Source organism: Lytechinus variegatus, chromosome 7, assembly GCF_018143015.1.
Source record: "Lytechinus variegatus isolate NC3 chromosome 7, Lvar_3.0, whole genome shotgun sequence".
In the NCBI taxonomy this organism is placed as follows: domain Eukaryota; kingdom Metazoa; phylum Echinodermata; class Echinoidea; order Temnopleuroida; family Toxopneustidae; genus Lytechinus; species Lytechinus variegatus.
In genome coordinates this window covers 17,861,854-17,889,642 of record NC_054746.1, presented here as the reverse complement: position 1 = coordinate 17,889,642, position 27,789 = coordinate 17,861,854, and the positions used below count along the sequence as shown (strand labels likewise).

Here is a 27,789-nt window from a genome sequence, read left to right as displayed (position 1 = left end):
TTTCCCGCTTTCTTTCTTAGTTTTCACCTCAATCGTGATGACAGATTGCAGACGACCCACAAAAGATCACGATTTTGAGGATTGACGCACAATGGTTTCCCCCACACACCCGCGCACACTTTCACTACTTTGGTAATTGCAAATAATGCTCGTTCCGCACGTACTAATCTGTAAGGGCATCGACCATTGCTGAAAAGTCGATGACTTTCGAACGTGCCGACGCGTTGGCTTTTCGTCGTCTGCCACTGCTCTCCAAATCCACATAAACCAGTATTACTTAATACCGGAGGAATAAGGCGGGAGATAAGGTTGTCGTAAAACTGTCATAATGAGGACCTGTACTTAACTACATTCTGTCAATGTGTGACCAGCGTTTTTACCTATTTGGATTTATAGAATAAATTTGGAAATAGTTTTCTTTTTTTGCTTATGAAAGCGATGCCGTCCTACATTTTGGTGGTTGTATTCCTGCTTTGTGCAGCTGTAAATGTGCAGGTTGAAGCTTATCGAAACTGGCGATATTATTGGCGCCCATGGTGGCATTGGACTTGGCAAAAGGTAAGTAAGAGTGAATTTCATTTCATTTACTTTTAAATATATGTTCATCTTTTATTATATTTCAATCTTTCATTTTATATATTATTTTTATTTGAGTTGGAGGGAATGTGTATAAATGGCCTCCATATCCATCTACACATGTCAATAATCCTGTGATAATTTTTTTGTAACTTATGTTTTTTATGATTCGTATATCTTTAGTCAGTTTACACAGAAATTTTACACCCCAACCAAATGCTATATTGGGCCTTTTGCATAAATTTCTTAAACGTGAAAGATAATCCTCTGACTGTAAAACTAAGTGAAAACTTTGAAATGTCTTATCTTTCTCATGTTATAATCGACGTTGGTGATTTTTTGTCAGCTTTATGCTTGTATGTTGTTGTATTTTTATTCAAGTAAGAATTTTGTTAGGTGCACGGACTTGCCCTTTAAAAGGTTTTAGCTGCTGATAGGTATTCATGCTTGGTTCTGATTTCTTTATTTCTGAGTTTCTCTGCTTTCTTATTGTCTTTGCTGTCAATCGATGGTGCCAGCAGAGTTTGACGTTAAGAACTTGGCTTCGAAATTCGTATCCTGGCAAATGTAATCCATCTCAGGAAATGATGCAGCAATAAGCACAAAGAAATTTGGAACCCGATGATGACAGATTATAGGAACTTCCATACCGCATTATTATAAAAAAAAAGAAGAAATACTGAAAGAATTATATTCTATGGCTTGCTGTTAATGTTGTTTTAAAGCACGCCTCCGTATATGAGGAGCGATGGAACACCCCCCCCCAAAAAAAAAAAGTTACGCCATCAGGAATATTAAAAAAATGGAGGACGATAAAGAAAAGGGAGGAGGGAGATATCAAATCGTGAAAAAAATCTATCACAAAAATCAGATTTTTTTTTTGTTTTGAAAAGTTAACAGTTTTACTCGCTCGTGACTTGTTAGAAATTCTGCCACATTCGCCGTGCTGCACCCTCTCCAAATATAAGGCTCGTTACGCCGTCATTAACGCATTGGGTATAATGCGGGGAAATTCTGCCTTCTTTTGGCATCAATTTCTCGCCCTATTCTCGACGGTCTCTCCCCTAGTTCGACTGGTATTCCCGTCACGGTCCGACCAAAAGGCGAATAATTCCATTAGAATTTGGAATCGGCCTGAATAATAATCATCTTTCACCAGATTATAGGCTCAAGGGGAGATTCATTTACGTTCAAGAAGGGATCAGGGAAAATGGCCCGTTTCGTATGGAATACATTCCTTGAAAACAAGGCGTAAATAGTAACCATGGAAACATTTTTCATTAGTAAATGTACCAAACAGCAAAATATGAGAAAGATTGGCGATACGGGAGGAAATGGGAGAGAATTAATAATTTCAACAGTTCTTTTTTTTTTACAAACAAAATCTTGTGTCTTTTAATCTTCGATCTGCATTTGATGATGTTTATTTTAGGTGAGGGATTACTGTCAACATTAGTATCAGAGTAATAATTAAAAAGGTGTGTATGAAGAAATATTGATCGTGGGTGTATACCATAGAGTTAAATACGTATATAACTCTATGGTGTATACATACAAACGCCCACCTGTTGAGTCTCGATTTTATATCCCTTGTATTTTTTTATTATCATTATTTTTGTTCTCAATTTTATCCACATTAATTTTCATTTTGTTAATACATGTTTAATACTAATCATAAACTGTTCCTTATATCATGTATATAATGTATATCAATTGAAACTGCTCTCCAGTTTTAACATAACAACATAAATAGATATGTTTTTTAGATAAATTTTAAAGGATTTCACTGGTGCAATAGAAGGTAGATGGCTGGAAACGGTTCCACAATTTGGGACCACAAAAATCAAAGTCACACAACAAAAGCTGTGGTGTTAACTGGTGTACATAGAGGACCACACCGATTATTTTACACCGATTGTTAGTTTAACACCTATAGGTGTTGTTACAACACCTTTGGTTGTTACATTTACACTTTTTGGTGTTATGTTCAATTTCTGGGGTGTCATTTTAACACATCAGAGTGTGGTCCTCTATTAACAGCAGCTGATGTCAGTTTTAACACCACAGTTTTTTACAGTGTAGCTTCCCTCTTCATTAATAAAACAACTCTTGGATTGTGTCAGACTGAAGTGTCTTCACTTGTACTTATGTTTAAAATTCTATAACAAGGATCATAACTCAGATAGATAGATAGATAGATTGATAGATAGGTAGATAGATACAAATAGATATATAATTAATCATTACGTTTATTAAAAAAAAACTTGACATGTATACCAATGTGTTAAGTCATTTTTTACAGGAAGTAGCAGGACAAGGGCAATAAGGGGTTTTTGGTTTAAACATTTAATATTAATAGTAATAATAATAATAACGTTTTATTTACCCAGGGTAGCCAATTCAGTTAGGAAACTGCTCTACCAGCGGGCCCTGCATAACATTATATGTTATTATTACCCTTCTCCAATCTAAATGCTGAGCGCCTAGCAAGAAGGCAGAAGGTCCCATTTTTATAAGTCTTTGGTATGACTCGGCCGAGGATCGAACCCACGACCTCCCGTTCATGAGGCGAACGCTCTACCACTGAGCCACCATGTCCGGTATTTAAACAATACAACATTAAATATTGTAGAAAAATGTAGCAAGAACATGCATGATGTTATTTTGATGCGGGGTTTTGAAACAGAAGAGGAAGAGACATCCAGACTGAAGAACCTGCCGAGATGAATTTCCTATTATACTTTTATCCTATTTTGCCGTTATTTTCAATTGAATTATCACCCATTAATATGTTGTTTTCATATATTCCAAATATACGTTGATTTAATTTTGACATTACACTGATTATATTTTCCATTAAGCGTGTTAATTATTGATCACGTCAAAAGAAAGAATGAGATGTTTCTCACATATTCTGCCGGCATTGTTCATTCTCCAATCCTATCTTCCTGTTCACTCTCATCTCTTCGTTGATTACTTACTTGCTAGGTGCAATCAACACATCGGTGATTACTCCTGTAAAGTCAGCATTGCCAAAAGGAACTTTGCTTCGTGATAAATTGACTGTCGAGTATGTGATTGGTCACGATAAAAAGTAACTGAAATGAGATCTGGGACGGATCCCAGAGGGTTGACCAGACCATAGCGAAGTTGCGTGGAGATGTGTGTGTGTGGGGAGTGTTTCCATGGTATCTGGACAATCAGGGAGATCTGCACCAAAAAAACTTATTCTATCCGTATAACTACTCAAAATAAGGAAATGTATCAATGACATTTAGCAATGAATTTGAAATAGTTCGTAATGAGTTACTTTTTTGTTTTAGCATTTTATCATTTATTTATTATTGTATCATTTATTGATTAATCAATTAATTACTTTATTAATTTATCCGTATGTTTATTAATTTATTTGTTTATTCTTCATTTATTTTGGGAGGGGGTTACATTAAGTTACAATTGTTTAACTTCAAGGTAGTTGCTTCAATTATTTGAATTAAGTACATACACGCGGTTTTCACCCTCATGATCTACAGTTCCGTATACAAAGGGTAAATGAATATGGTCTATGCTGCTTGTATAGACATACTTGGATGTCGCACCTTTCCAGGTCATAAAGAATAACACTAGATGAAACAAAATTTATGATATACATGTATATATATTATTTGCATTACATACAAGAAAAACACACTCCGTTTTTTTTTGTCCAGTTCTATTGTATAAAGCGATGGTAATGTGATGATGATGATGATGGTGGTGGTGGTGGTGATGATGATGATGATGATGATAGTTGTGGTGATGGTAAAGAACTTATTAATCTACATAATTTGTTTCGCCATACTCTGTCTCAAACCCTAGACGCAGTCTTTCACCAGATTATACAGTCAATCTAAGCATATCATCCCGTATGTTTTTTTTAATAAATGAAATAAATATATAGATTACAAATTGATTCTCATACAATAATTTGTGTATTTATTCGTTTCCTTGCGTTTATTTACTTTATTCATTTATCCATAATTATGTATCAATTGCCTATCTGTTTAGTAATTTTGTCTTTATATCAACTCTTTTTTTAATGAATGATCTATTTATCATTTCCGTTACATATTCATTTTCTTCTACATCAGCGGTGGCGGAACATATTTCCATCTCGGGGGGCAAAGCCAAATAGGGCACTCATTAGGTGTCAATGGGCATTTTGGTGCAAAACGAATATTTTCACCATGGGGTTATCATCTGTGTGAAAAAATTGTTTGTTTTGTAGTAATTAAGCTCGACAAAGCCTTTTTGAAGTGATTTTTATTGATAAGGTATATATATATATATATATATATATATATATATATATATATATATATATATATATATATATATAAGTTTTATTTTTCCGCAAGAGAGTGTAGCGAGCGGATGGTCTCGAAAAATTCAAGTCTAAATTCAAATCGAGTTGTAAAACTCGCATTTTGGTCAGTTATGGCTGGCGCTAATTACTTTTAAAAAGGCATCCCTGCAAAATGATGCTAGCGCGAATGGCGAGCTCAAAGTATTCCAACTTGTAAATTGGACATTTTAAGCATTTTCTTGTAACCAGGATCATAATAATACCTTACTAAACAATGATGCAAGCGCGAAACGCGAGCCAAAAATTTGTGATATTCCAACCTGAAGACTGGGCATTCTAAACATTTTTGTAACCATTAGCAGGATGAATACCTTAATAAACAGTAATTGATGAGAGCGAGCCAACAATTTTGTGATTTTCTAACCTAAGATTTATTATGCTTCACTTAAAAACGTGTATTGCATTTGGAAAAAAAGGCATTTTCCATTTTGAAAAAGGGCATTTTTTCCTACGGGGGATTTATTTATTTATTAAGGGCTTTTTGGGGGAAGTGCCCCTACCCCCCACCGCTCGGCCGCCCCTGTTATACATTGTAAAGAGGAAAATTCGAAGCAACAGATGAGTGTTAGTGTATACAACGCAAATTTGAGATTTGTTTTACCTTAAATCCGATGATGTGTTGACCATGTCGGCTGAAACCGTCGATGAACCAGAAATCCGTATTCCTTCATCCCTCAGAGGACTTCTAGAGGATACAATTTCTTGGATGTTTCCGTCTTTTAGTTTCCCCGCATTGCAGTTCATGAATGAAATAGGACACATGAATATTCGCTTTGGATTGTCATCAACCCGATGCTAAATTGCGCTGATTTTATTATTTTTGTATTTCAGTTAATATTTTTTCTTGATTGCAAAGGGACAAAAATAATCATCAAGATCCCTCTATATGTATTTAGGAAATACGTATTGTATAATCGATTGCAGTGACGACACTAATGGGGAGGACATGGGGGCATTTCTTAGTAGTCCCCTCAGTTGTCTCTGAAAATTTAGAAAGTGAAGGAAAACATTGTAGAGTATCCGCCCAAACTATTCTTGCCCCGCCCCCCCCCCCCCCACTTTGAAAATATTGGTGTGTGTCGCAACTGATCTAAGAGGCTTACTCCGTCAACAGTGGCAATTAACACACTTATAAAAAAAAATATCAAAAAAATATATATATAAATCATCATCATCAATTGCAGACAAGAGGCGGCACTATTATTATTTTTATTTTTCCAAATTCTTTCGGATGGAAGGTTTTTTTTTTTACCTTGCCCCTCCTCCGGAACGCTAGTGTATATGACATTGCATCGGTTTCCGTGAAAAACAATGTTTACCTGTGAGTAAAATATCATTGAAATACAACGACAGAGATTTGTTTGATCCTACAAAATGACTGGTAGTATTGAGTTACAACAATTCTTATTGTCGAAAATTCCCTTGTAATATTGGCAGACGTTTATGTAAGTACATATGGAAATGGAATAGATACACGATTATTCAATAATTATATAGCTTTATGAACGTGTAATATCTTGTAGGGGCATTATTTGCGATATTGATATCGATATTAGTAATTATGATGATGATGATGATGATGATGACGATGATGAAAATACTAAAAATAATACTAACAATGATAATAATATTGATAATAATCACAACAACAATATAATGATAACAATAATTGATAATAAAAACAATAATAATATAACAATAAAAATAACAACAACAATTATAATAATACAGAATGATAATGACATTACAATAACTACAATAAAAATGATCATCAAACAGCAACATGATGACGAGGATGGATATCATTGCTTCATGTCAATAATAATTCTCTCACATCTTGAAGCAGACAAACTCATTCCTTTTACCTTCATGCTCACTCTATAATCATAATAACAAAGGAAATTTGAATTTAATGACAACACAACTGTCATATTTTTATTGCGTTTCCCATCAACCCAATCAATTCTCAATTATTCACAAATCGCGTTTTTAACTCCAAAAGCAATTTCAAATGTAAAGGTCATCCGGCATCGATTAATTCGATCGTTGCATGCAGGGGTACTAATACTCGGCATAGAACACGAACTTGGTCAAATCACGTCGAATTATCTGACTGAATGAGTTATTATTCAGACATTTCATTTGGTAGATTGGTTAGAATATTTACTTATGAAACTCAAGGGAATCGCTTCTATTTGTAGAAGGTCTTGCCTAATTGGCTACTCGTTCAGGGATATAGTCTTCATTAACTCATGATTAAGCAATTATCATGTCATAATAGTCATGATAGTAAAACGTATACATCTCATGTATGCAGCAACAAGAGATATGGAGGAATAGTTGACAAACTCTAAAAAAAAGGGGGGTACAAAATTACGCAATATTGCGTTAAAAAAGGAACAAGCATGTTGTTGGCTAAAATATTTTTCAGAAAATGGTTTCATTGGTTACTTTTCTCACAAAATTGCGTTAATTTATAAAAGATTAAGATTCATCTTACCCAACAAAATTTTGATGCCTATTTTCTTTTTAACCCAACACGATTGTGTACATCTTTTAAGGGGTACTCCAGGCTGAAAATGATATATTTTAAACAGATAAAGCAAAATCAGACAAACAAAACACTGAAAATTTGATCGAAGTCGGACAAGGAATAACAAGTACTAAAATGACATTTTAAAGTTTGGAATTATTTCGATGAAACAGTTCTACGGCATTTCTTCATGAATAATGCAATGAGCAAAATGATATTCCAACGAATTCTGTTGTATTTTATTATATGAAGTTATATTATTCACATTTTGTCCACAAAATATGAAATATATTGGATTGACAACTGATCTAATGTGTAAGATAATCATTGCTGGAACTTATTTTATAACAAGGGCAACACAATTATTATACGCACATCACCTGTATGATAGAATAATTATGATTTTATGTAACAACAATATAAGAAAAGTGGGGACATGATCATGGGTCCACTAATTGAATAATCATGAGAATGTGCATGCGACAGTTTTCACAAAATATTGCTAGACTTCGTCATTTTGTGATCAGATTTGATTTTTCAGTATTCTGCTCGGTTCATTTTATCTCCATTTTATCTCCATTTAGATACTGTTTGAATGTATACATTCCAATGACTTGCCATAGGGTAATTCGGACTATTTTTTTTAGAATTGATATGAATCAGTTAAAGACGATTCATTCGTAATGAAATTTCTAAGCAATCAAATTGCCATTATTTGTTCTTAAAATCTACAGGTCTGGAATTGTCATATTGACAATATTGCATCCTAGAATATAAATTTTATAACTAATAACGAGGGAAAATAGTGATAAAACAATTTCGGAGGCATATTGCATGTGCAGGATTTGGAAAGTTAATAGTTTGTTGAAAAAAATATTAATTTGAATATGATAAGTAAGAGAGATAGACTTTCTTCTTCTTTCATTGGTTGGCAACCAGTCAGGATTGACTATTTTTGCCACAGCTTTTGTTCATTTTCAGTAGCTTATTATATATTTTTTCCATTCCTTTTCCCCCCTTTTTTTCTTCCTTTTCTTTTTGGTTATTTTCTTTGTCTTTTTTCCCTTCTTTTTTAGATACCGGTCAAAGATTAGCTTTAATGATAGAGACTATCTTCTTGAAGTGCTAGAAAGACAAGATGAGGGTGAAAAGGTGAATGATGTGATTTTGTTCTTCTCTTTCACACCCCCTTTTCTTCAAATTTTTGATATATAGAAAATCCCCAGGGGCTATAATTATGAAAATATTTCATCTATTGGACTTCAGTGGGCACAGCATGGCGCGTATGGCAATTTTTTTTGAAGCGATCGTGCACAAATTAAGACCTTTCTAAAATCAAGTTAATATTTTTAATCAGAAAATTATTTCTCTTTCCTTTACCTTCTTTATTCTTTTTATTTCTTGGTCGTTGAACCCGAATCACACCTATCTGTATGTATGCCAGTAGGAGACGGGACAATTGCAAGACCTGATTAAGTAGGATAAATTATTGCTGGTGATCCCAGGAAGTGATCACGACGGTTTGAGTAGGCTGTCACGTGTTGGAAATTACCTTGCATAGTTATATTTTTAATAATTTCATGACAGCTTATTGGGATCTGAGATTTGATTTGCCCCGGCTCCTCCAACCACACCGGTGTTGTGCATATATATTCTTTTTTTTTAGTGGAAAGAGCATAAAAGATTAAAAAATGGAGGGGTGGGTCAGAGCTATATGCTTGGTCCTTGCGACCCGCTAAACTTTATAGAAATGCGAAGTTTGACAATTCATTACCTTTTTTTATTCGATCAGGAGTTGCAGAAGATGTTAAACATATTATCTACCTCCAACTTAAAGGGGAACTCCACGCTGAAAAAATATAATTTGAAAAGATAAAGAAGAAAAATTAAACACACAAACACTAGTAATCTCATCAAATCGGACAAGGAATATAAAAGTTATGGCATTTTGAAGATCTCCATTAATTCTGTGAGATAGTTCTGTGCATGTCTTCACGAATATCCACTGAGCAAATTGGTGATGGGGTGATGTCATATCCCCACTTATTCATTCTTAATTACATCAAATTATGTTTATTCAAACTTTGTCTTCCAAGAATGATAACAATTGGATTGACAAAATAATGATTTAATGCATTCGACATTCAATGCTGCAACTCATTACATTATAAGGGAGACATATCATACTATATGAAATTAAAAAATAATTATAACTTCATGTAATAGCATAATAAAAAGGAATGGGAAAGTGGAATGTGACGTGATCAGGCCACCTAATGAATATTCATGACGATGTGCATGTAACTGTTTTCACCAGATATTGCAACTTCTTTATTTGTTTTGAGATTTTGATGAAATTTTCAGCATTTTGCATGGTGAATTTTATTCTATCTATGTAGATATGATTTTTATTTTCAGCCCGGGGCCACCCTTTAATGGACTATATCTTTAATCTGTTGTATTCATGAGAAATATTCTAAGAAATATGGATAATACATAAAATTCAAAACTTGGCATTATTTTTCACCTTTCATTCCCTACTGTATATCATTACTAAAAACAACTTTAACAAAACTAGGGTTCAGGTATCAGAGCAATTAGATTCTTCTTAATTTCCATGGAAATCTTATGACCTTTCAATAATCTTCCCCCATCTCTCTTCTCCAAATCCACACCCACTCTCTATCCCTTTCTCCCCCCCCCCCCTCTCTCTCTCACTACCTCTAAATTGCATATTTCTCAATTTCAAAGCCTTCTCTAAATCGCTTGTTATCATGATCTTACTGAAATGACAATCTCATTTCATTTCAAGATGATGATTCGGATAATTCTTAATGACAATGGGAAATAGGTCGTAATGAATCATAACAACACAGGAATTGCATCATTCATCTTTATGGCAAAGATTGTCTCCAACTTCGCTTTCCCCCGAATCCCCCTGTCTCACACAAAATGGTGCCTGGTATATGAGAGAGGGAGAGAGAGAGAGAGGAGCGGGGAGAGAGTGAGAATCATTATCTTGATATGAATTGAGAATATTATTGCAGTATATAGGAGGGTGATAAAAAGCGATTTAGAAGAGACTTTGAAATGGGGGAAATATATAATTTGTAGGTAGTGAGAGCCAGAGGGAGACAGAGAAAGAAAGAAAGAAAGACAGACAGAAAGAATGAAATGATACGGAGAGGGAGAGAGACAGGGAGAGAGACAGGCAGACAGAGGGGGAGGAACAGACCAAATTAATACAGGGCTGACGATTGTAATTTATGTAAATGTTTATTATCTTTAAACTCAATCTAACATCTCCGATCCGATAAAATTGTGCAATTTCGTCTAATTTCTGAAAACTCATAATTATAAAGGAAATACCAATGTATGAACTTGAAAAATTATTCGAGTCATATAGGATTCCTCACCACGATGTCCAATAAACATAGGAAGGATATAAAAACTGGGTGTTCTTTTTATAAAACTCGTAGCCTACCTTCGAGTTATTATAAGTCGTCATGGAAACGAGTTAGTAAGTCTATGAGACGAGTTATAAATCGAGGGAACATGTTTTAAGTCGAGGAAACAAGTTATAAGTCGAGGGAACGAGTTATGTAACTCGAGGGAACGAGTTATAATAATAATAAGTCGAGGAAACGAGTTATGTAAGTCGAGCAAACAATTAGTTATAAGTCGAAGGAACGAGTTATATAAGGCGAGGGGCGAATTATATGTTGAAGGAATGAGTTATAATTAAGTCAAGGGAACGAGTTATAAGTCGAAGGAACGAGTAATAAGTTGAGGGGGCGAGTTATAAGTTGAAGGAATAAGTTATAAGTCAAGGGAACGAGTTATAAGTTGAGGGAACGAGTTATAAGTCGAAGGAACGAGTTATAAGTTGAGAGAACGAGTTACAGTCATGAGAACAAGTTATAGTAATTCGTCTGAACAAGTCAGAAAAAAACATGTAGTGTCACCTTGTTAGGGCTCCGTAACCCGGGGACAGGTTGTTGGATCTGATAACTTTCTTATATTTTGATTGGTTGACAATTACTTTTTCTGTGGTTACTCAGATAAAACGTCCATGCAAGTCCTTTAATAAAACGCCCCTGGTTTATTCTATCAAAACTTACACATTTTATCATTTTAATATGTGTTGTCTAACTATAAGTTTTACGAAAGAAAATCATTCGTTGACCAACGATTGGTGATTTTGTTCAATAAATTGAATGGAAAATACAAGGTGAGTGCGATTGATAAACGGCATCCGAATCACCAGCATGTTATCCATTAGTTCGTTTGGGTTAGGGCAAATGCATCTCTTCTTCTTTTTTCTTATGTAATATTTCTGTACACAGAAGAGATAAAATAGATATCAAGCAGAATGGGGTCACAAAGTCACCCATACCTATTAAGCTATTTCATCTCTCTGCTTTGTCTTAAAACTATAATCTCGATTTGTCGCGAATTGGCTAGGTTTGGAGACATTAATGACCTGGCTGCATCTGATTCCAAAATATTAACACCGATTCCTGAAAACATCCACTCTCTTCATGTTCGTATCTGAGATGACATGACCACATCCCAATCATTTCAAAACTAAAACACCCATCCCTGGCTGAAAACATCCATCCTCTTGAGTCTTCATGTTCTCATTTGAGATGGCATGACTACATCCATGCCCAGACTATAAAACACCCATCCCTGAATACATCTACTCTCTTCATGTTCTCATCTGAGATGACATGACTACATCCCGTTCCCATACAAACTAAAACACCCATCCCTGAATACATCCACTGTCTTCATGTTCTCATTTGAGATGACATGACTACATCCCATTCCCATACAAACTAAAACATTCATCCCTGAATACATCTACTCTCTTCATGTTCTCATCTGAGATGACATGACTACATGCATCCCGTTCCCAAACTAAAACACCCATCCCTGAATACATCCACTGTCTTCATGTTCTCATTTGAGATGACATGACTACATTCCATTCCCATACAAACTAAAACATTCATCCCTGAATACATCTACTCTCTTCATGTTCTCATCTGAGATGACATGACTACATGCATCCCGTTCCCAAACTAAAATACCCATCCCTCAAAACATCCATCCTCTTCAATCTCATCTGTCCGATTACATTCAAATTAATCTTTCCTCCACCTGTGGCGTTGCTAGGCAACTAGTTCCTTAATTGGACTCTCGGCAAACTTCTCCATGTTCATGGGTGTATAAAAACAGAACAACGATATGGAGACAAGAGAGTGTTCATCGCCAGATCTTGCAAACAAGATAATGATCGATTTGAAGACCACAACATCATATGGACAAAATTCAATTTGAGAAACGGAGTCTTTGGCACGATCCGATGTGTGTTTGTTCTAATATATCTAAGCACGGGACAATTGAGAAGAATTCTTCCATGTCAATTATCATATTCAGTATACTGCCTTAAAAAATAAAATAACAAATACTACCCATAATTTATGAGCCTGAGGTGGACGTAGCTTACATTTTCGTCAATTTACATTTTCAAAACTTTTAAACATGGCAAGTCGGCCGCACATGGCAGGCACAAATCGCAATTTTTTGTGATTTTTCAAAGCTATCACAAAAATTTAGGAACTATGATCACTGAATTATATGTTTGCATAGTTTACTTGTGTAAAATTAGGAACGAAATATTCTTATTGTTTCTTTAACTGAATAATTTCCTGTACACATCCCCTTAAAATACATGAAAATACAGACTTTAACGGTTTACGATTCCGTAGAAAAAACGATGCTTGTTAAACTGTTTCGATTTCCCTATTTGATTTGCTGTAATAGAATTAACATTATTATTCTTGTATCTTTTATATGGAAAACAATATACACTGTGGGTCTAGGCCATCGAGATATATTATCAGTTATCTCTTTGGTCTAGGCCTAATTTGTATGCAGACTATGCGCAATATATAGTGCTTAAAAACTTTATACCCCGATTTCTTTTGTTTATCCATTGAAAATTGATTTTATGAAAAGGCCTCATATATATTATACAAAACTAACTACCGGTATAAATCCTAAAAGAGTATCTCCTCCCAAATAATTTTGATACCATTTTTGTGTGGTATAATATGTTTACGCTTGGATAAAGTTTAAGCTTACCCCTCAAAATTCTACTTTATAAAGAAACGGGTCATTTTTTTGAAGAAATCACTAAACACGGGTTTCATGATGGAAATTAAATCCCTAAACATGTCCCAATTTTTAGATACTGGCTTTAAAGAAATCAAAATGCAAGGAGAAAATCCATCTTATCAGAAAGAATAAAATGAGGGGAGCAATTTACAACTTGTTTTATCAAAATCGGTTATAGAATAAGCGAGTTATGGGAGTTTGAAAACTCTTGTTGTACTTTCTACGGGGATCCTCAAATTGGCAAACGTGCGTGCTCTCCTTTGTTTTGTACACAAATTTTCCCAATTACCTTTCAAATCGCATCTCGCCTCCTTCTGAGCACAACAAAGGCCTAAGTCATGGGAAAATATAATTCACACCACATTATGTCTGAGGTCCCGGGGAGGAATAAGGTAAAATATATAAAAGAAAATCTGAAAATTAGTGTGCAAAACACCGGGGCAAAACAAATGGAGAGTTCAGTGTCCACAAACCAGCCATTTCGAAACATGTTTGCCAATTTGAGGATCCCCAGAGAAAGTAAATCAGGACTTTTAAACACCCATATCTAGGATATTTTGTAACCGATTTTGGTAAAACTTGTTTTGAATTGTAAATTCCTCTCAGTTACTCTTTTTCCATAGGCTTCTCTTCTTGGGTCTTGGCTTCCTTTATACATGGGTCCATGCCCCCAATTTCTAGATACTGGCCTTAAACATGGGTCCATATTCTCCCCCAAATTTGGGTGATATCGTTTTTTTATTTATTTTTTTTTTGCTTGTCAAATTTTAATAGATACCAATATAGTATTACTGCATGTTATGGGTTTCCTTTTTAGCCAAAATGACCCGTAAATATCGGCATATGGGTTTTGAACCAGCTTCAGCCGCACACCCCGTCCAAACTAAGACTAATTACCCCCCCCCCCCCGATCTATAACGTCATAAATTCATATCATGGAAGTTATTTGATATTGTTTGGGATTTGGTCTCAATCTTGTCAGACCAGAGGCAATCTATGGCAAGCCGAAACCAACTAGCTGCATCATGCACTCCATATACTGCACTGATTTCCGTGGCAGTGACTCATCCTCATCAATCTGCTTTAAATCGCAGACAGCTAAATAAAGTGACAAATTAGAGGTCCTAAAAGGGACACTTTGTTTCAGATGCATGGCTAGCAGACATGGCAGGCGAAAGATAGCGAAGTCCAAGCCGGGTAAGCGGGGTAGAACGTCAAACATGCATGAACCAGAGGAGGAAGAGATTGATTTAGACGACACGACTGCCAGAACTTTACTCATGTCGGGTTTTAGTACGGCTACCACAAAGCAGCCCCGCCAGAGGTTCGGGTTGCTCATTGGACTCTTCCTGCTTGGCTGTGTTGTTGTTATATCCCTAGCTGGAGGGCTAGCTTGGACTTTATCAAAACACACCGATGTGCCTGAGAATATACCTCCTAACGCAGACAAAGTAACTGGAGGAGCTCATGACATTAAGAAAAATGATCCCGCATATGGTCTTTCAACTCAAGCAGTATTTGTACGTGAAATTTAACATTGATATTTATTTATTTTTTGGTTCAAGGGCCAGGTAACGTAACGTTTGTGTGTGTGTTTTTTTTCTCCAAAAATCCCTTTTGACAACTCATAATAAGCATATAGATATAGCCATACATCGTTAACCTGATCTTGGTGCATTATTTAAATTGTTCTTTCTGAAATAATCAGTTGATGTATAAATCTTGATGACGAACTTAGAGATTTCTAAGTTACTTAGGTCTCTTTTTTTGAAGAACATTTACGATGGGGGGTCGGGTGTCCGGACACTTATATTTTTGAAGCCTTCTTTTTTGTCTTTGTCTTACCTTAAAAATATGAATCCAAAAATGTTGTAATTATCTTCTATTTCGTTCTCTATAATATTTTCTAACATTCTGTACTAAAAATTGATGAAACTTTGCTTGTATTTTTTCCAAATGACTTTCTAAAATTGATCATCTGGACACACAACCTGTCCGGACACACAACAACTGGGTATACTATGCACTTAAATGAGTATAAGGATTTGTCAGTATGACAAATCAACTATTAATTTCATCTGAATTTTCTTTTTATTTATTATCTATTTTTTATTATTTGATTCACAATAGGATAATCTGATTTATTATTTATCTTCAAAGAAATAATGATTTAATAGTAATTCCCATTTGATAAATGATTCTTAATTTAATACCATTATGAAAAGGAAAATTATTTCCAATAATCGAGATTGAAGCACTTTAAGTGTGTGATTGGTTAACGATAGTTGTATGTTCTGCCATAGTGTAGCTACATGTAGGACATAGCTGTCATGAATGCATCTGTCAATACTCCTGTTGCCAAACAGAATTCTGGGTTACACATCTACGTTTCTATTTGATATTTAATTGAAAAGTTTAATGATTTCATTATGATATTGTAATTTGTAAGTATTGAAATGTAGATTGGAATAGAATGAACGTCTTCCACTACATAAATGAATTTACAAACTAAGAAAATTAACTGACAGAATTTTCCTGAAACATTCTCTTTCAAAGCAACTTGCTTTGGATTTTGTTGTTGGGTTTTTTTTTTTATTAATTATTATTTATTTATCATAATTGTTTATTTAATTATTATGACCTTTTTTTTGAGAGGGGTTTATTATACCAATTTCTAAAATTTTGAAAAGGCTTCTTGAAATTGTGACTTTATGTATGGGGTCACAATTTCATCAGATTTGATTAAAACAAACAAACTCCTTGTTTCTTCGTAACCAGCACAAGGAAATCACGACTTGGTATGAAACCTGAGTTTTAGTAGTGGCATGCAAATTGTGCATAGTCATTAATTGCCCTCACCTGTACTTCATGCAAGATTTAGTAAATAATTGTCATGTGATGGATGCATACATGACAAAAACATGATAAAACAATTATAATGTGCATTGGAGAGTGCCTTGTTTTAATTATGAATTACCTTATTACTTTTCTAATATGGTCTAGAGCTGCTGATTTCTTCAATGAGAGCAAGAAATAATCACAATGTGTCTTGTATTTCCATGCGAAAGTCAAATACTCAATTTCTGCATGCAAACACATGAAATCACAACTTCGCTTTCATTGTCTCAATAGACATGTCTATTTCGAAAAATTTAAATTTTGGATTTTCATTTCATTGCATGATAATATCATGGAGGCATATATGCATCTATTATGGAAACTGACAAATTATAGCATTTTGACAGCAAATTACCCATCTGTTAAAAAGTGATTATTCATTAAACCTGCATTGTTGTATTTTGCGTCTTCTTAAAGGTCAAGTCCATTCCAGAAACGTGTTGATTTGAATCCATAGAGAAAAATCAAACAAGAATATAATGCTAACAATTTCATTAAATAAGAAAGTTATGACCAGACTAGTTATGACAAAGTTTTGTGATATGCAAATGAACGTCAATGATGTACATCATTCACGATTTCTTTTGTTTTTATTGTTTGATTTTTACAATATGTCAATACATTTTTACAGATCTGACAATAAGGTCACTCTTGGTTGAACCATAAAATGTTAAAACAATGGTAACTCCAGATGTTGAGGGAGAAATAAAACTTTATTTCACATGATAATGAAGAGAAAATTAGAATATTTCATATTTCATGTAATAAAATACAAAAGAAATAGTAAATGGATGATTCCATCAGTTTCCTCATTTGCATACCAACCAGGATGTGAATATAAATATTTTGTGAAATAAAGCCAAAATTTGAAATGTCATAACTTTCTTATTTGACATCTGATTTTTTTTTCAGTGGAATACAAGATTTTTACTGACTTTGTGATTCATGTTTAAATTACCAAAGTTCTTAGTATTGTCCTTATACTTATAGCAAGCAATATAAATCACATGGTTGAAGTATGATTTTTAGAACCAGACCTTACATTTTTAAAAATATTTAAAGGGCAATGCCTGTTTTCTATTCAAGCACATTTCTTACATGAATTGGAAGAAAAATAAGAAGGGCACTAAATATATCCATGGTCAGTCAATGGGGCATCCAAGTCAGGCCATGGTCACGGTGACTTTGGATTAATTTCAGCAGGATAGTTCATTTATTAGTCGTCAAGAGTATAAATTCATATAAAAATGTATAGTTATTATTATCTTGTTGCTGTATCATTGCAGAATAATCACCAAGCATCTTTGCTGAACTCAGCTTCCTTTAAATCTGTGGCGAATGCAGTCAATGTGCAAGATCTCAAAAGAACTGATTTGAACCCTCTTCTCATTACAAGGGTTCCTGATACACCTGGCAGCAGAGCGGCACGTGAAGTAAGTTCATCATTTTTTTTTCTAAATCAGAACAGTTTTTTTGTCCATGGATGACAAGAACCTGGTGGTTTCCAGACTACTCTTGGTTGCCCTCGCCAATGATGGCTTGCTTCCATTATCCAGGGTTTACAATCTATATACATGTATAAAGAATATGTATAGTGCCTATTCATTTGTATTGATTGCAATTGTTCTCTTATCATTTTATCTTGATTGTTACTTAACTTCCCCAGATTTGATTTATTACTCAATGAATTGTTTTTCTCATTTTATTTTTCAAAGTAATTCACCCTTGTTACTGTTGGCCATTTTACATTTTCGAACATAATCCAGCAGCCATTGGTTTCATGGTGCACAGGAAACAGAAATTATCAATCCCTATTATGTTAGGCAAACAAAAGTTTATTCTTATTGGTCTGCACTGCAGTAATGATATTTTACAATATTTCCAAGCACAGATATATCAAATTACTCCAGGATGTATGCAATGTCAAATTCCTTCCCAAATAAAAAATTTCATCAAAGATTGCAAACTAAATCCACTTGAACACATTTTTATTTCACATTCCCTCACCATTAGGGGAGATTTGGGAACAACAACAAATTATCAAATTATATTTTTTGTTTTATATTGATTCTTTTAATTACTCCCAACAACCTATTCGTGAGTAATATTTTGTCCATCTTGTGAAACATGGCTCCTGAAAATAAGATAGATTGATCCTTGATTGAAGTTTCCTCTTTCTCTATTTTCTCTTGCCCTTCAGTAATTCTAAAGTGCACATTAGAGTTTGTATGCAAGGCCTAACTAATGCTCTTGTATAGAACTCAAGGGCATGTAACTCATAAACCATGCATGCCATGCCAATATTGTTACAGCTCATCCTCCCCCTTCTTTCAGTTTCAAACTAATGTTGTGCCAAGTTTGATTGGAGGACAGCTGTTTATTCATGGTCTGATGTAAGCTCTATTCACCAGAAAGATGACTGTACAATTGCCACATTGTGTAGACATGACTTTTGATTCAGTGCCAGTATTATTTAATTTTTTCAAAATAATATTAAGCAAGGGTTTGACTAAGATTATTATTATTGCTATTATTATTATTAATATTAATATTATTGTTATTATTATCATTAATATTGGTATTTTGTTGTTGTTATTATCAGCATTATGAGTTTGTATTAAGTCATTTACATTATTTATTTCTTTCGTTCTTTATCTATGTATGTGTTTGCAGTTATCATAGTGCGATAACAGATCAACTGATTTTCAAACAAAGTGTCATCCAGTCTATCTATGTGACTCAGGTTTGTCTGCTTTTAGAGAGTTATTATAAAATATCATCATTGCATTGGAATTACACCAACACATAGGATTCATTGATTTATTCCTTTGCAGCACATCATAGGGAAGCTGACCAGTATTGGAGGATGGGACATAAATCAACACACATTCCAAGACACTACTCCCTTGGGCGTGAAATCATTCACCAACATCATTGCAACAGCCAACCCCAGTGTCAATCGGCGTCTGGTCCTTGCTTGCCATTACGACAGCAAGTACTTTCAACGTCATGAGTTCATCGGAGCTACTGACTCTGCTCTCCCCTGTGCCCAGCTGCTTTATTTGGCCCGATCCCTGGCAGAGCCCTTGAGGCAGGCTAATGCTACAAACCCTGTAAGTTGATATGCTGCTCAAGAGTATTTTAGATAATCTGGGGGTTGTTTCACAAAGATTTTAAGTATGACTTCGAGTCACACTTAAATGCCTCATTGCACGCATTTTAAAAAGCATGGCCGCATTAGTCAGATCATGCTGAGAGAATGCGCATTACTGCTTATTGATCATTAAGATTGCGCGTTGCATATCATGTATGCATTGGCATTTAAGCACGACTCTTAAGTCATACTCAAACATATGTGAAACACCCCCCTGGATGATAATGATCATCATCATTATGATGATGGTGAAGATAAAAACGTAATGATGATGATGTAGATTGATGATTGGTCTACATTTGCTTTTTTTGTCTTTTTTCTGTTGGTCTCATCCGACATGGTACAACTATGACTCATCTACAACCAGTCCATCTATTAACCACTTAGTGTTATTCCCATTTAGTCCATGGACCATTTTGTCTGATTTTCCAGATATATATATTCTGTATATTATCATTTTGGTCTAACAGTATTTTGGTCTAAATAGTTTAATGTAGGGAAGCCAGTTTTCAGGCCCTGGCATTTTATTTTCAGGCCATAGTTTTAGCATTTTTGTGTACAAAATATTGTATTCTAGGTGATTTTCAGGCCTTTTGATCAATTCCAACTGGCATCCTTATGAATGAACAAAATTCGAATTTCATTTGACAAATTTCAAAATGATTATTAGACAAAGTGGATATTAGGCTATTTGAAAATTAAATAAATTGGGTATTAGAACAAGTGTTATGAAGACATTTCGACAAAATTGATAATAGACTAAACGATAGATGAAGTGAATATTTATTACTAAAAATTAGAGTCTGAAAAATATTGAAGATATTAGTAATCAAGCAGAAGATCACAATTGAAACCAAAAAAAGTAAAAAAAAAGATATACATTAGAAAATCAATGTCTGAATGGACAAAATTCCCCATTGACCAGTGGGTGTTCATGTTTGAAAATTATGATATTTTAAAATCATTGATTAAGCCAGTTGTTTATACTTCGTACAGTCCTGTCATATTCTTGAAAGTGACTTCTTAGGAAAACACTTTTAATACTAGTATAATTAAAAACGATATACTGGTTCTCAACTACTATGCCATATTTATGCATTGGCTTCATATTCAGACCCTAATCACATACAAGTGCATCCCATCTTTGCACCCAATAACCCCCTCCCCCTTTCCCATTCTTGCATTGCCCTTGATGTGCAAACAATAAATTTGTCAAGCAATTCATATTCCACGGGGAAAATGAATAGATTGGGATTATTTGCCTTATAACAAACTCTTCTTGTTTTAAATGTTTAAAGAATAGTTGTTGTTCATCTTGTCTGTTTCTTCTTGAAGGTTTGTAATAGAAACAAGATTGCAATGATGCAGTCAGAATCTAATCTATCAAAGTATTTTGTTCTAATCCAATAGAAATATTAATTTAGTTAAAAAATGGCACACACATGTAGATTTCGTCATGAAGTTTTCATTTAGCATCTCTTAATTTTAAAATTGCCTGTCTAGGGGACGGTCCACTTGCGATCTCAAGTCGCAACTTACCGGTAAGAGTTTATAGGTACTTGCCTGTATTTTGAAGTCTAGTTTGAGTTAGGCCATGGTCTAACTCTGTGCTGAAATTATGGGAAGCATGTGTTTACTGTGGGTTTTCCGCATTGTGACAGGGAAAACTATTCTAATTATTATTCCCAGATAGTTATGAATGATTTTTAGTATCACATGAGCTGATATATTGAAAGAATACTGTGAGTGATTTGTGCCATGATTGGTTGTCCATAGTTACAGTGTAAACCACAGCCTCAGACCAGAGATTAAATCAAACCCAAGTTCAGAATATTGGCCACTGTCATTAATATTTGCTCTTGGATTTGTTTCTTTCCTGTAGCCTGTTACCCTTCAGCTGATATTCTTTGATGGTGAAGAGGCCTTCCAAAGCTGGACAGACACAGATTCACTCTATGGATCACGTCGGCTTGCTGGAGACATGCAAAACACTGATCATCCTTACCCAGGGGCCCAGACTAATCTTCTCGATGGCATGGTAAGGATGGTGGTCGTTAGGGGGGAGGGGGTGTTGTAGGACTTTCTCTGCTGCAACACCTCTTTCAAAAAATGTTTGCCTTTAGATTTAAGAAGTATAACATCATAGGAGACTTTCAAATCTAAGGTAAAGTCTATCTTTACTGAAATTATAAGACCGTTCTCATTATGCTTTCTAAAACTAGTTTACTGGAAACCGATTCAGGAAACCAGTTTGGAAGATCGCTTTGCTAGCACTCCCTCTTGATCACATGAAAGTGGTTTTCAAAATCACTTTACATCTTGTTGCTATGAAAACACTTTTAGTGGGATGACCAAGCAAATAGTTTTAGGATTTTTGTAAATTTCCTGAAGCCACACACTCAGCAAAACGTGAATTAGTGCCTGCGCTGTCCCTTTACAAGACTTGCCCAGTAGAAACACCTTGCTGACCAGTGCATCCGAGAGATTACACGATAATTGACGTCAAGGAATAACAAATTTTCTTTAGTGGGCATTTTGTTTCAACAGCATAGCTAGAATATGTGTGGTCACATGATGCAGTTTGAACCAATCACTATAGAAGATTTGATTTGTGTAGGATGTAATTATGTTTATGATCTGTATGTATGTTTTAAGGCCACCGCACACCTTACGACCCGACTGGCTTGCGACTGGGTGAGGGGAGATGTGACGTCACAGCTCTTGTCAGCTTGAGCGTCGCAGACCGGTCAGAGACAAGTCCCAAGGAAAGTCGGAAGGATTTGACATGTCGAATCCTTATGACTGGATGGCAAGCTCAATCCAACCTCCAGCCAATCAGACAGCAGAGTTGCATAACGCGTATTATGATAAACAACGCGCATACGCAGTAGTAAGCGCAATTTCTCAAATGCTATGCCAAAAAGCAAAAAGTGCATGCGTGAGTCGCAGATCGGATCGCAAGGTGTGCGGTGTCGAGGCTTATGACTGCCTTGCGATTCATCTCCCCTCACTCAGTCGCAAGTCAGTCGCCGACCGGTCGGGTCGTAAGGTGTGCGGTGGCCTTTAGGCATACATACCATATTGTATAAAAATTCTAGGGGAGGGAGGGGGTGTTTCATTAAAGACATAGAGATTACATGTTTATACAGATTAACTTTCTTGTCAGTGTGAGCAATGTGAGAAAAAAAAGTAAGTTCTCAAATTGAAAAATAGTGTAACTTTTGAACAGGAGGCACTTGAAGAACTGTTCATCCTCCATTGACTGTGCACTTTATTTTCATAATTCGAATGAGATTTTTAGCTAAGAAAAAGCAATACATTTGGTCATATTTTGTTTAAAAGTTAAAAAAAATGCTATTCTTTAACTCTTCACTTTCAAAGTAAAGTCCTATTTAACTCTACAACAGCTATGTGAATCTCCCCTTCATCTCACATAATAATAAATCTTTGTCATTTCTTTCAGGATATGTTTGTTTTACTGGATCTACTAGGAGCAAGGAATCCGCATTTCTATGATTACTTCCAATCGACATCAGTCTGGTACAACCATATGAGGAATATAGGTATATAGCTACTTTTTAGCATTTGATGGCCTTTATGGACCTTTGATTGTTTAGTCATATTCCTTACATGTTGTGTTGCAGTTGTGCTCAAAATGTAGTGAACCCCACCACAAGATCATAATATTTTATCAATTGACTTCACAATTAAGAATCTAAAAGATGGTATAACGTTAACACTTTAAATATGTTTTTTTTTATTTTTCTGATGGGGCTCACTCATTTTTGAACACCGCTCTAGTTCTATTCTAAGTTGATGTATTTGATCCTTGCATTAATAGATTATTGTTTTATGAGATTATGGAGTGTATGCCATGGCTCAAACCCACCATGAGAGTGAAGCGTTAAGAAAAAGTTCATCATCATCAGTATTGTATCACTTCGAGATGATTATTGAAATAACATACAGTGAAACCTGATTTTGCTACCACCTATCTTTATTAGCCACCTGCATACAGTGAACAATAAAACAAATATGTCTAAGAACCTGTCCACAGCATTCATCTGTCTATAAAGTCCACATTTTGTGTTTCCCATGGGTGGTCATTATAGACAAGTTTCACTATCACGCGGTATCTCTTTCTCGTTATCACCACTCACAGAGCAAAGACTGAAAAGAAGCAGAGTGTGGACTGGAAGTACAACCAATAATTACTTTTCAGGCACTCCTCATTACAATGCTCTTATGCAAGATGACCACATCCCATTCTTACAAAGAAGTAAGTACCTTCTCTCTGAAAACCTCTTTTAATATTGTAAGCACGTTAGGAGCAGAACTAGTCTGTTATTTTAGACACCTTGTTAAAAGTAAGAGTCATGCTTTTTCCACAGGAATACCTCAAGCAGCTTTTCATTACCAATTCTCACATCTTCATCATAGTCATAGTACTGCAGAATGTGGGAAAGCTGCTGTGAAAGAGTCAAAGCGCGCTTCTAAATTCTAGAAGGATTCCTGCTAGAAGACACAGCACAGACTTTGACAAGTTACCTGATATTGTAAAGCTCTCCTGGAGTAATACTATAGAAAGGTATCATATGAGTGCTACAATTTATTCATGTTCTGGTGTATATACATATATATATATTTTTTAAGTATTGAAATAGACATCTTTACAATGTGAGAAGTTCTACTTTAGCGTAGGGTCCCATTTTAAAAAATATTTGAGGTGGACACTCAAGCCAATGGCCTCATATGCCTTGAGTCTGGCATTTCACTCACAAAAAAGTATATAGCAATGTTTGGATAGTATCACACCACACACTAGTCCAGAGCAAGCAAGAGCCAATAACTAAGTGAAATATTGTCAGTGTACTTGTTTTTCTGTATTCATTGTGTGATTGATTTGAATTTGAACATGTGGCCCGCAGTTGTAAGGGGAGTAATACAGTTTACTTTCCTACTAAGCTCCCATATGGCATGGTCTAATAATGATAATAATATTCCGCATTTATATAGCGCTTAATACATCGGAACGACGTCTCTAAGCGCTTTACAGACATATTATTACCCCGGTCATCGGATTCTTGCATGCCCGCATACAATGTATGCACCTTCTCCAATCCCTGGGGATTATTCCAACAAGAGTTCCAAGACTCAATTGCTAGGCATACTACATATAGGCTTTCACATCCTACCGGGTACCCATTTAACACCTGGGTGGAGAGTGGCAAAGTGTGGATTAACGCCTTGCTAAAGGACCCTAGGCCATGGTGGGATTCGAACACACAACCCTCTGATTACAAGGCGAGAGTCAGAACCGCTACACCACCACGCTTCCACCTAATGATTATAATTATATTATATAATTACATTTTTTTAAGTAAGATTTTTGGAAACCATTGAAATATAGACAATATAGACAATATTCATTCCTGCTTAAAACAATATTACTCTTCAGGTGGTATGTGAAGCTAAGTTTGTTAAAGTGTCATGTGGAACCGTAAATTTTGAGGTGACTAATTTCAAACTAATATACCAGTCAGTGGATTGATAGATAAGAAACATGATTTTGCTTGGGCTGATTTTGACTTTAACATAACTATATACATGTATTATTGATTGATAGATGTTTAGTTGACACTTCTAGAATAGTTCAATTAAATATGAAATCATATGAATCAATGCATGTTCACTATCAAGTACTCTTTGTTATCAATTTAACCTGCTTTTTATCATTTTGAGCTTTCTTATTTTCTTTCTTTGTACTCTCAGATGTAAGAATTCTGCACCTTATCCCAAGTCCATTCCCGAATGTTTGGCACAAGTTGAGTGACAATGCAGCAGCCTTAGATGATAACACCATCTCAAACCTCAGTAAAATCTTTCACATATTTGTGGCTGAATATCTCAGCCTCCCTGCTCCATGATGACTTGGATCCATACAATGTGACCAATTTTAGAGAAATCCTTTTATTTTCTGATTCTGTATCAAAACATTCCTTGATATTTTTCTTCTTTTGGGGACATTTGAAACAAACCTTTGTATTTTTCTCCTTTTCGGGGACAGTTCTTGAAACATGTTATTTTCTCCTTTTTGGGGACAGGTATGTTTCAAGTTTGCCTGTCATTTTGGGGAATGGTCTGCAGGCATACATTGTAATTTTCTTATCAAAGCGTAGTTATGATTGTTATGCCATGCAAATAAGTTTTGATATTTTAGGGTTGTCTGTGTTTTCCTCCAGCTCTTTTTCATTTTACGGGAAATATTTGAGGGATCAAACTTGGCTTATGTATGCATACTGGAGTGGAAAAGATCTGATTTTATTTACAACAAAATACATATGTTTACAGGTAATGATAAATTCAATTGCAGAAAAGTCACACATATGAAACATATGATTGGTTTGATAAATTAAACCTGAAATAAGATTAAATTTCTTTTGGTCCTAGCGCCACAAGTTGAATTTGCTGATTTGTATGAGAACTGAATTACTAAAGAAACGATGCAGTTGTTCACACTAATCTAGTAATTTTTATGATTGTCAGTGTAGTATTTTTCACGGTACACCTTGTATTTCTTGGTCCTAAAAAGAACCACCCAAACTCGATGTTTCAACAAGTGTGTTCTTGTCATCTTCAGGAAAACGAGAACACATTTGTTGAAATGTTGAGTTTGGGTGGTCATTTTTCAGGACCAACACTTGCCCAAGAAAGATACATGGTGTACCGTTAAACCTACTACACTATACTTCTTCTCCATGGAAACTTTCAGAATTTATATATGATCATTGTTAGCCTTCTTAAGGGGGGGGGGGGTGACTCGGGAAGACAATCATAGGTATATATGAGAACATTAGTGCTACCAGCCATACAATTGGTATCGTATAAAGCATGTAAGCCAATTCCTTTTTTTATTTGGGGTTGAAATAATTATATAAGTATTTACAGGGTTTCTTTTATGTGCAAATTTACACAAGAGCAGTGATGTATTCAAAAGGTTTCGGAAATTGAGTTTTTTATTTTGTACATGTTTTTATTTTGCCATGATTATTGATTTTTTATTTGATTTGATTGCATGTAAACATTGAAATACTCAATATGGTTATAATTTTTTTTTTCGCTAGGCATTATAGTCGGCTTGTATGTTATTATTACTTTGTAATCCTTAATCAAATCTGCAAACCTGGACAGTCCGGTCAGAATCATGGATTTTACCAATTATGAATTACAATGCATATTAAAGCGATATATATTTATTTTTTAATTTATATTGAATGATCTCTTCTTCTTGAGTTGATTCAACTATGAGGAAGGGAGGTGGAAGTTACAAGTTTGTGAAGGAAAACCCTGAAGTTCAAATTTCTAAGTATTTGGTAAAATATGCCCAAAAATATATTTATTGATGATTGTACAATCAATTTGATTTGCAAATTTATGTTTGCTTTAATCAAATTGACTTTACGTGTATTTATTAGAGTGCAATGAGTGAGATCTGTATCATTGGCTTCTTTTAGTCATTTCTTATTTTTTTTCTTCAGATTTAACCTATTTACATTATGCATTGTAGGTCAGTGCAAAGCACCAGACTTGTTAAGAGAAGGCTTGGTATTTGTAAAATGGAATTGGAATTACTGGTAAACAGTGAAGAAGTAAATTTCCATAGACCTACATTGTACTTGATTTTTGATCACAAACAGGAATGCCAGTTTTCAGGCAAAAGCCTGAATTCAGGCTCTGGCAGTTTATTTTTAGGCCATAGTTTTAGCATTTTTGTGTACAAAATATTGTATTCTAGGTGATTTTCAGGCCGTCTGATCAATTTCAACTGGCATCCCTACGCAAATGATCCTATCCTTGAGATACCTTCAATGTTCATGTGTCAAATCATTACATTCATTCTCACTGGATGTACATTTGGTGCTTAGCACAGTATGTCATATTGTTGGAAGGTTGACTTTACAGAATTCTTGGCAACCCATTACCTGAACACTAACTTTTTTTTTATTCATGTCATTGTCAAATATTTTGGGATTAATG

The 27,789-nt window shown here is 34.8% G+C and overlaps 1 protein-coding gene across 2 annotated transcripts; it reads left to right on the top strand.

The window, feature by feature from the left end:
* Nucleotides 1-261: 261 nt before the first annotated feature.
* On the top strand, nucleotides 262-27,338 carry LOC121418618 (glutaminyl-peptide cyclotransferase-like). 2 transcript variants are annotated; one of them, XM_041612597.1, is made up of 7 exons: nucleotides 262-558; nucleotides 17,885-18,031; nucleotides 19,433-19,711; nucleotides 21,635-21,790; nucleotides 23,216-23,315; nucleotides 23,915-24,031; nucleotides 25,525-27,338. In XM_041612597.1, the coding sequence occupies exons 1-7, from the start codon at nucleotides 430-432 to the stop codon at nucleotides 25,677-25,679; spliced, it is 1,083 nt and encodes a 360-aa protein (XP_041468531.1). In that variant the 5' UTR covers nucleotides 262-429; the 3' UTR covers nucleotides 25,680-27,338. The 2 variants fall into 2 exon arrangements, with proteins under 2 accessions (XP_041468531.1, XP_041468530.1); XM_041612596.1 differs by lacking the exon at nucleotides 262-558 and adding an exon at nucleotides 14,723-15,220.
* Nucleotides 27,339-27,789: the final 451 nt, after the last annotated feature.

Excerpts from the sequence above, each read along its gene's own strand:
- LOC121418618 (XM_041612596.1), top strand. The coding sequence starts at position 14,852 with ATGGCTAGCAGACATGGCAGGCGAAAGATAGCGAAGTCCAAGCCGGGT. Across the intron at positions 19,712-21,634 it reads AGGCTAATGCTACAAACCCT|CCTGTTACCCTTCAGCTGAT; the intron begins GTAAGTTGATAT and ends TCTTTCCTGTAG. Across the intron at positions 21,791-23,215 it reads CTAATCTTCTCGATGGCATG|GATATGTTTGTTTTACTGGA; the intron begins GTAAGGATGGTG and ends CATTTCTTTCAG.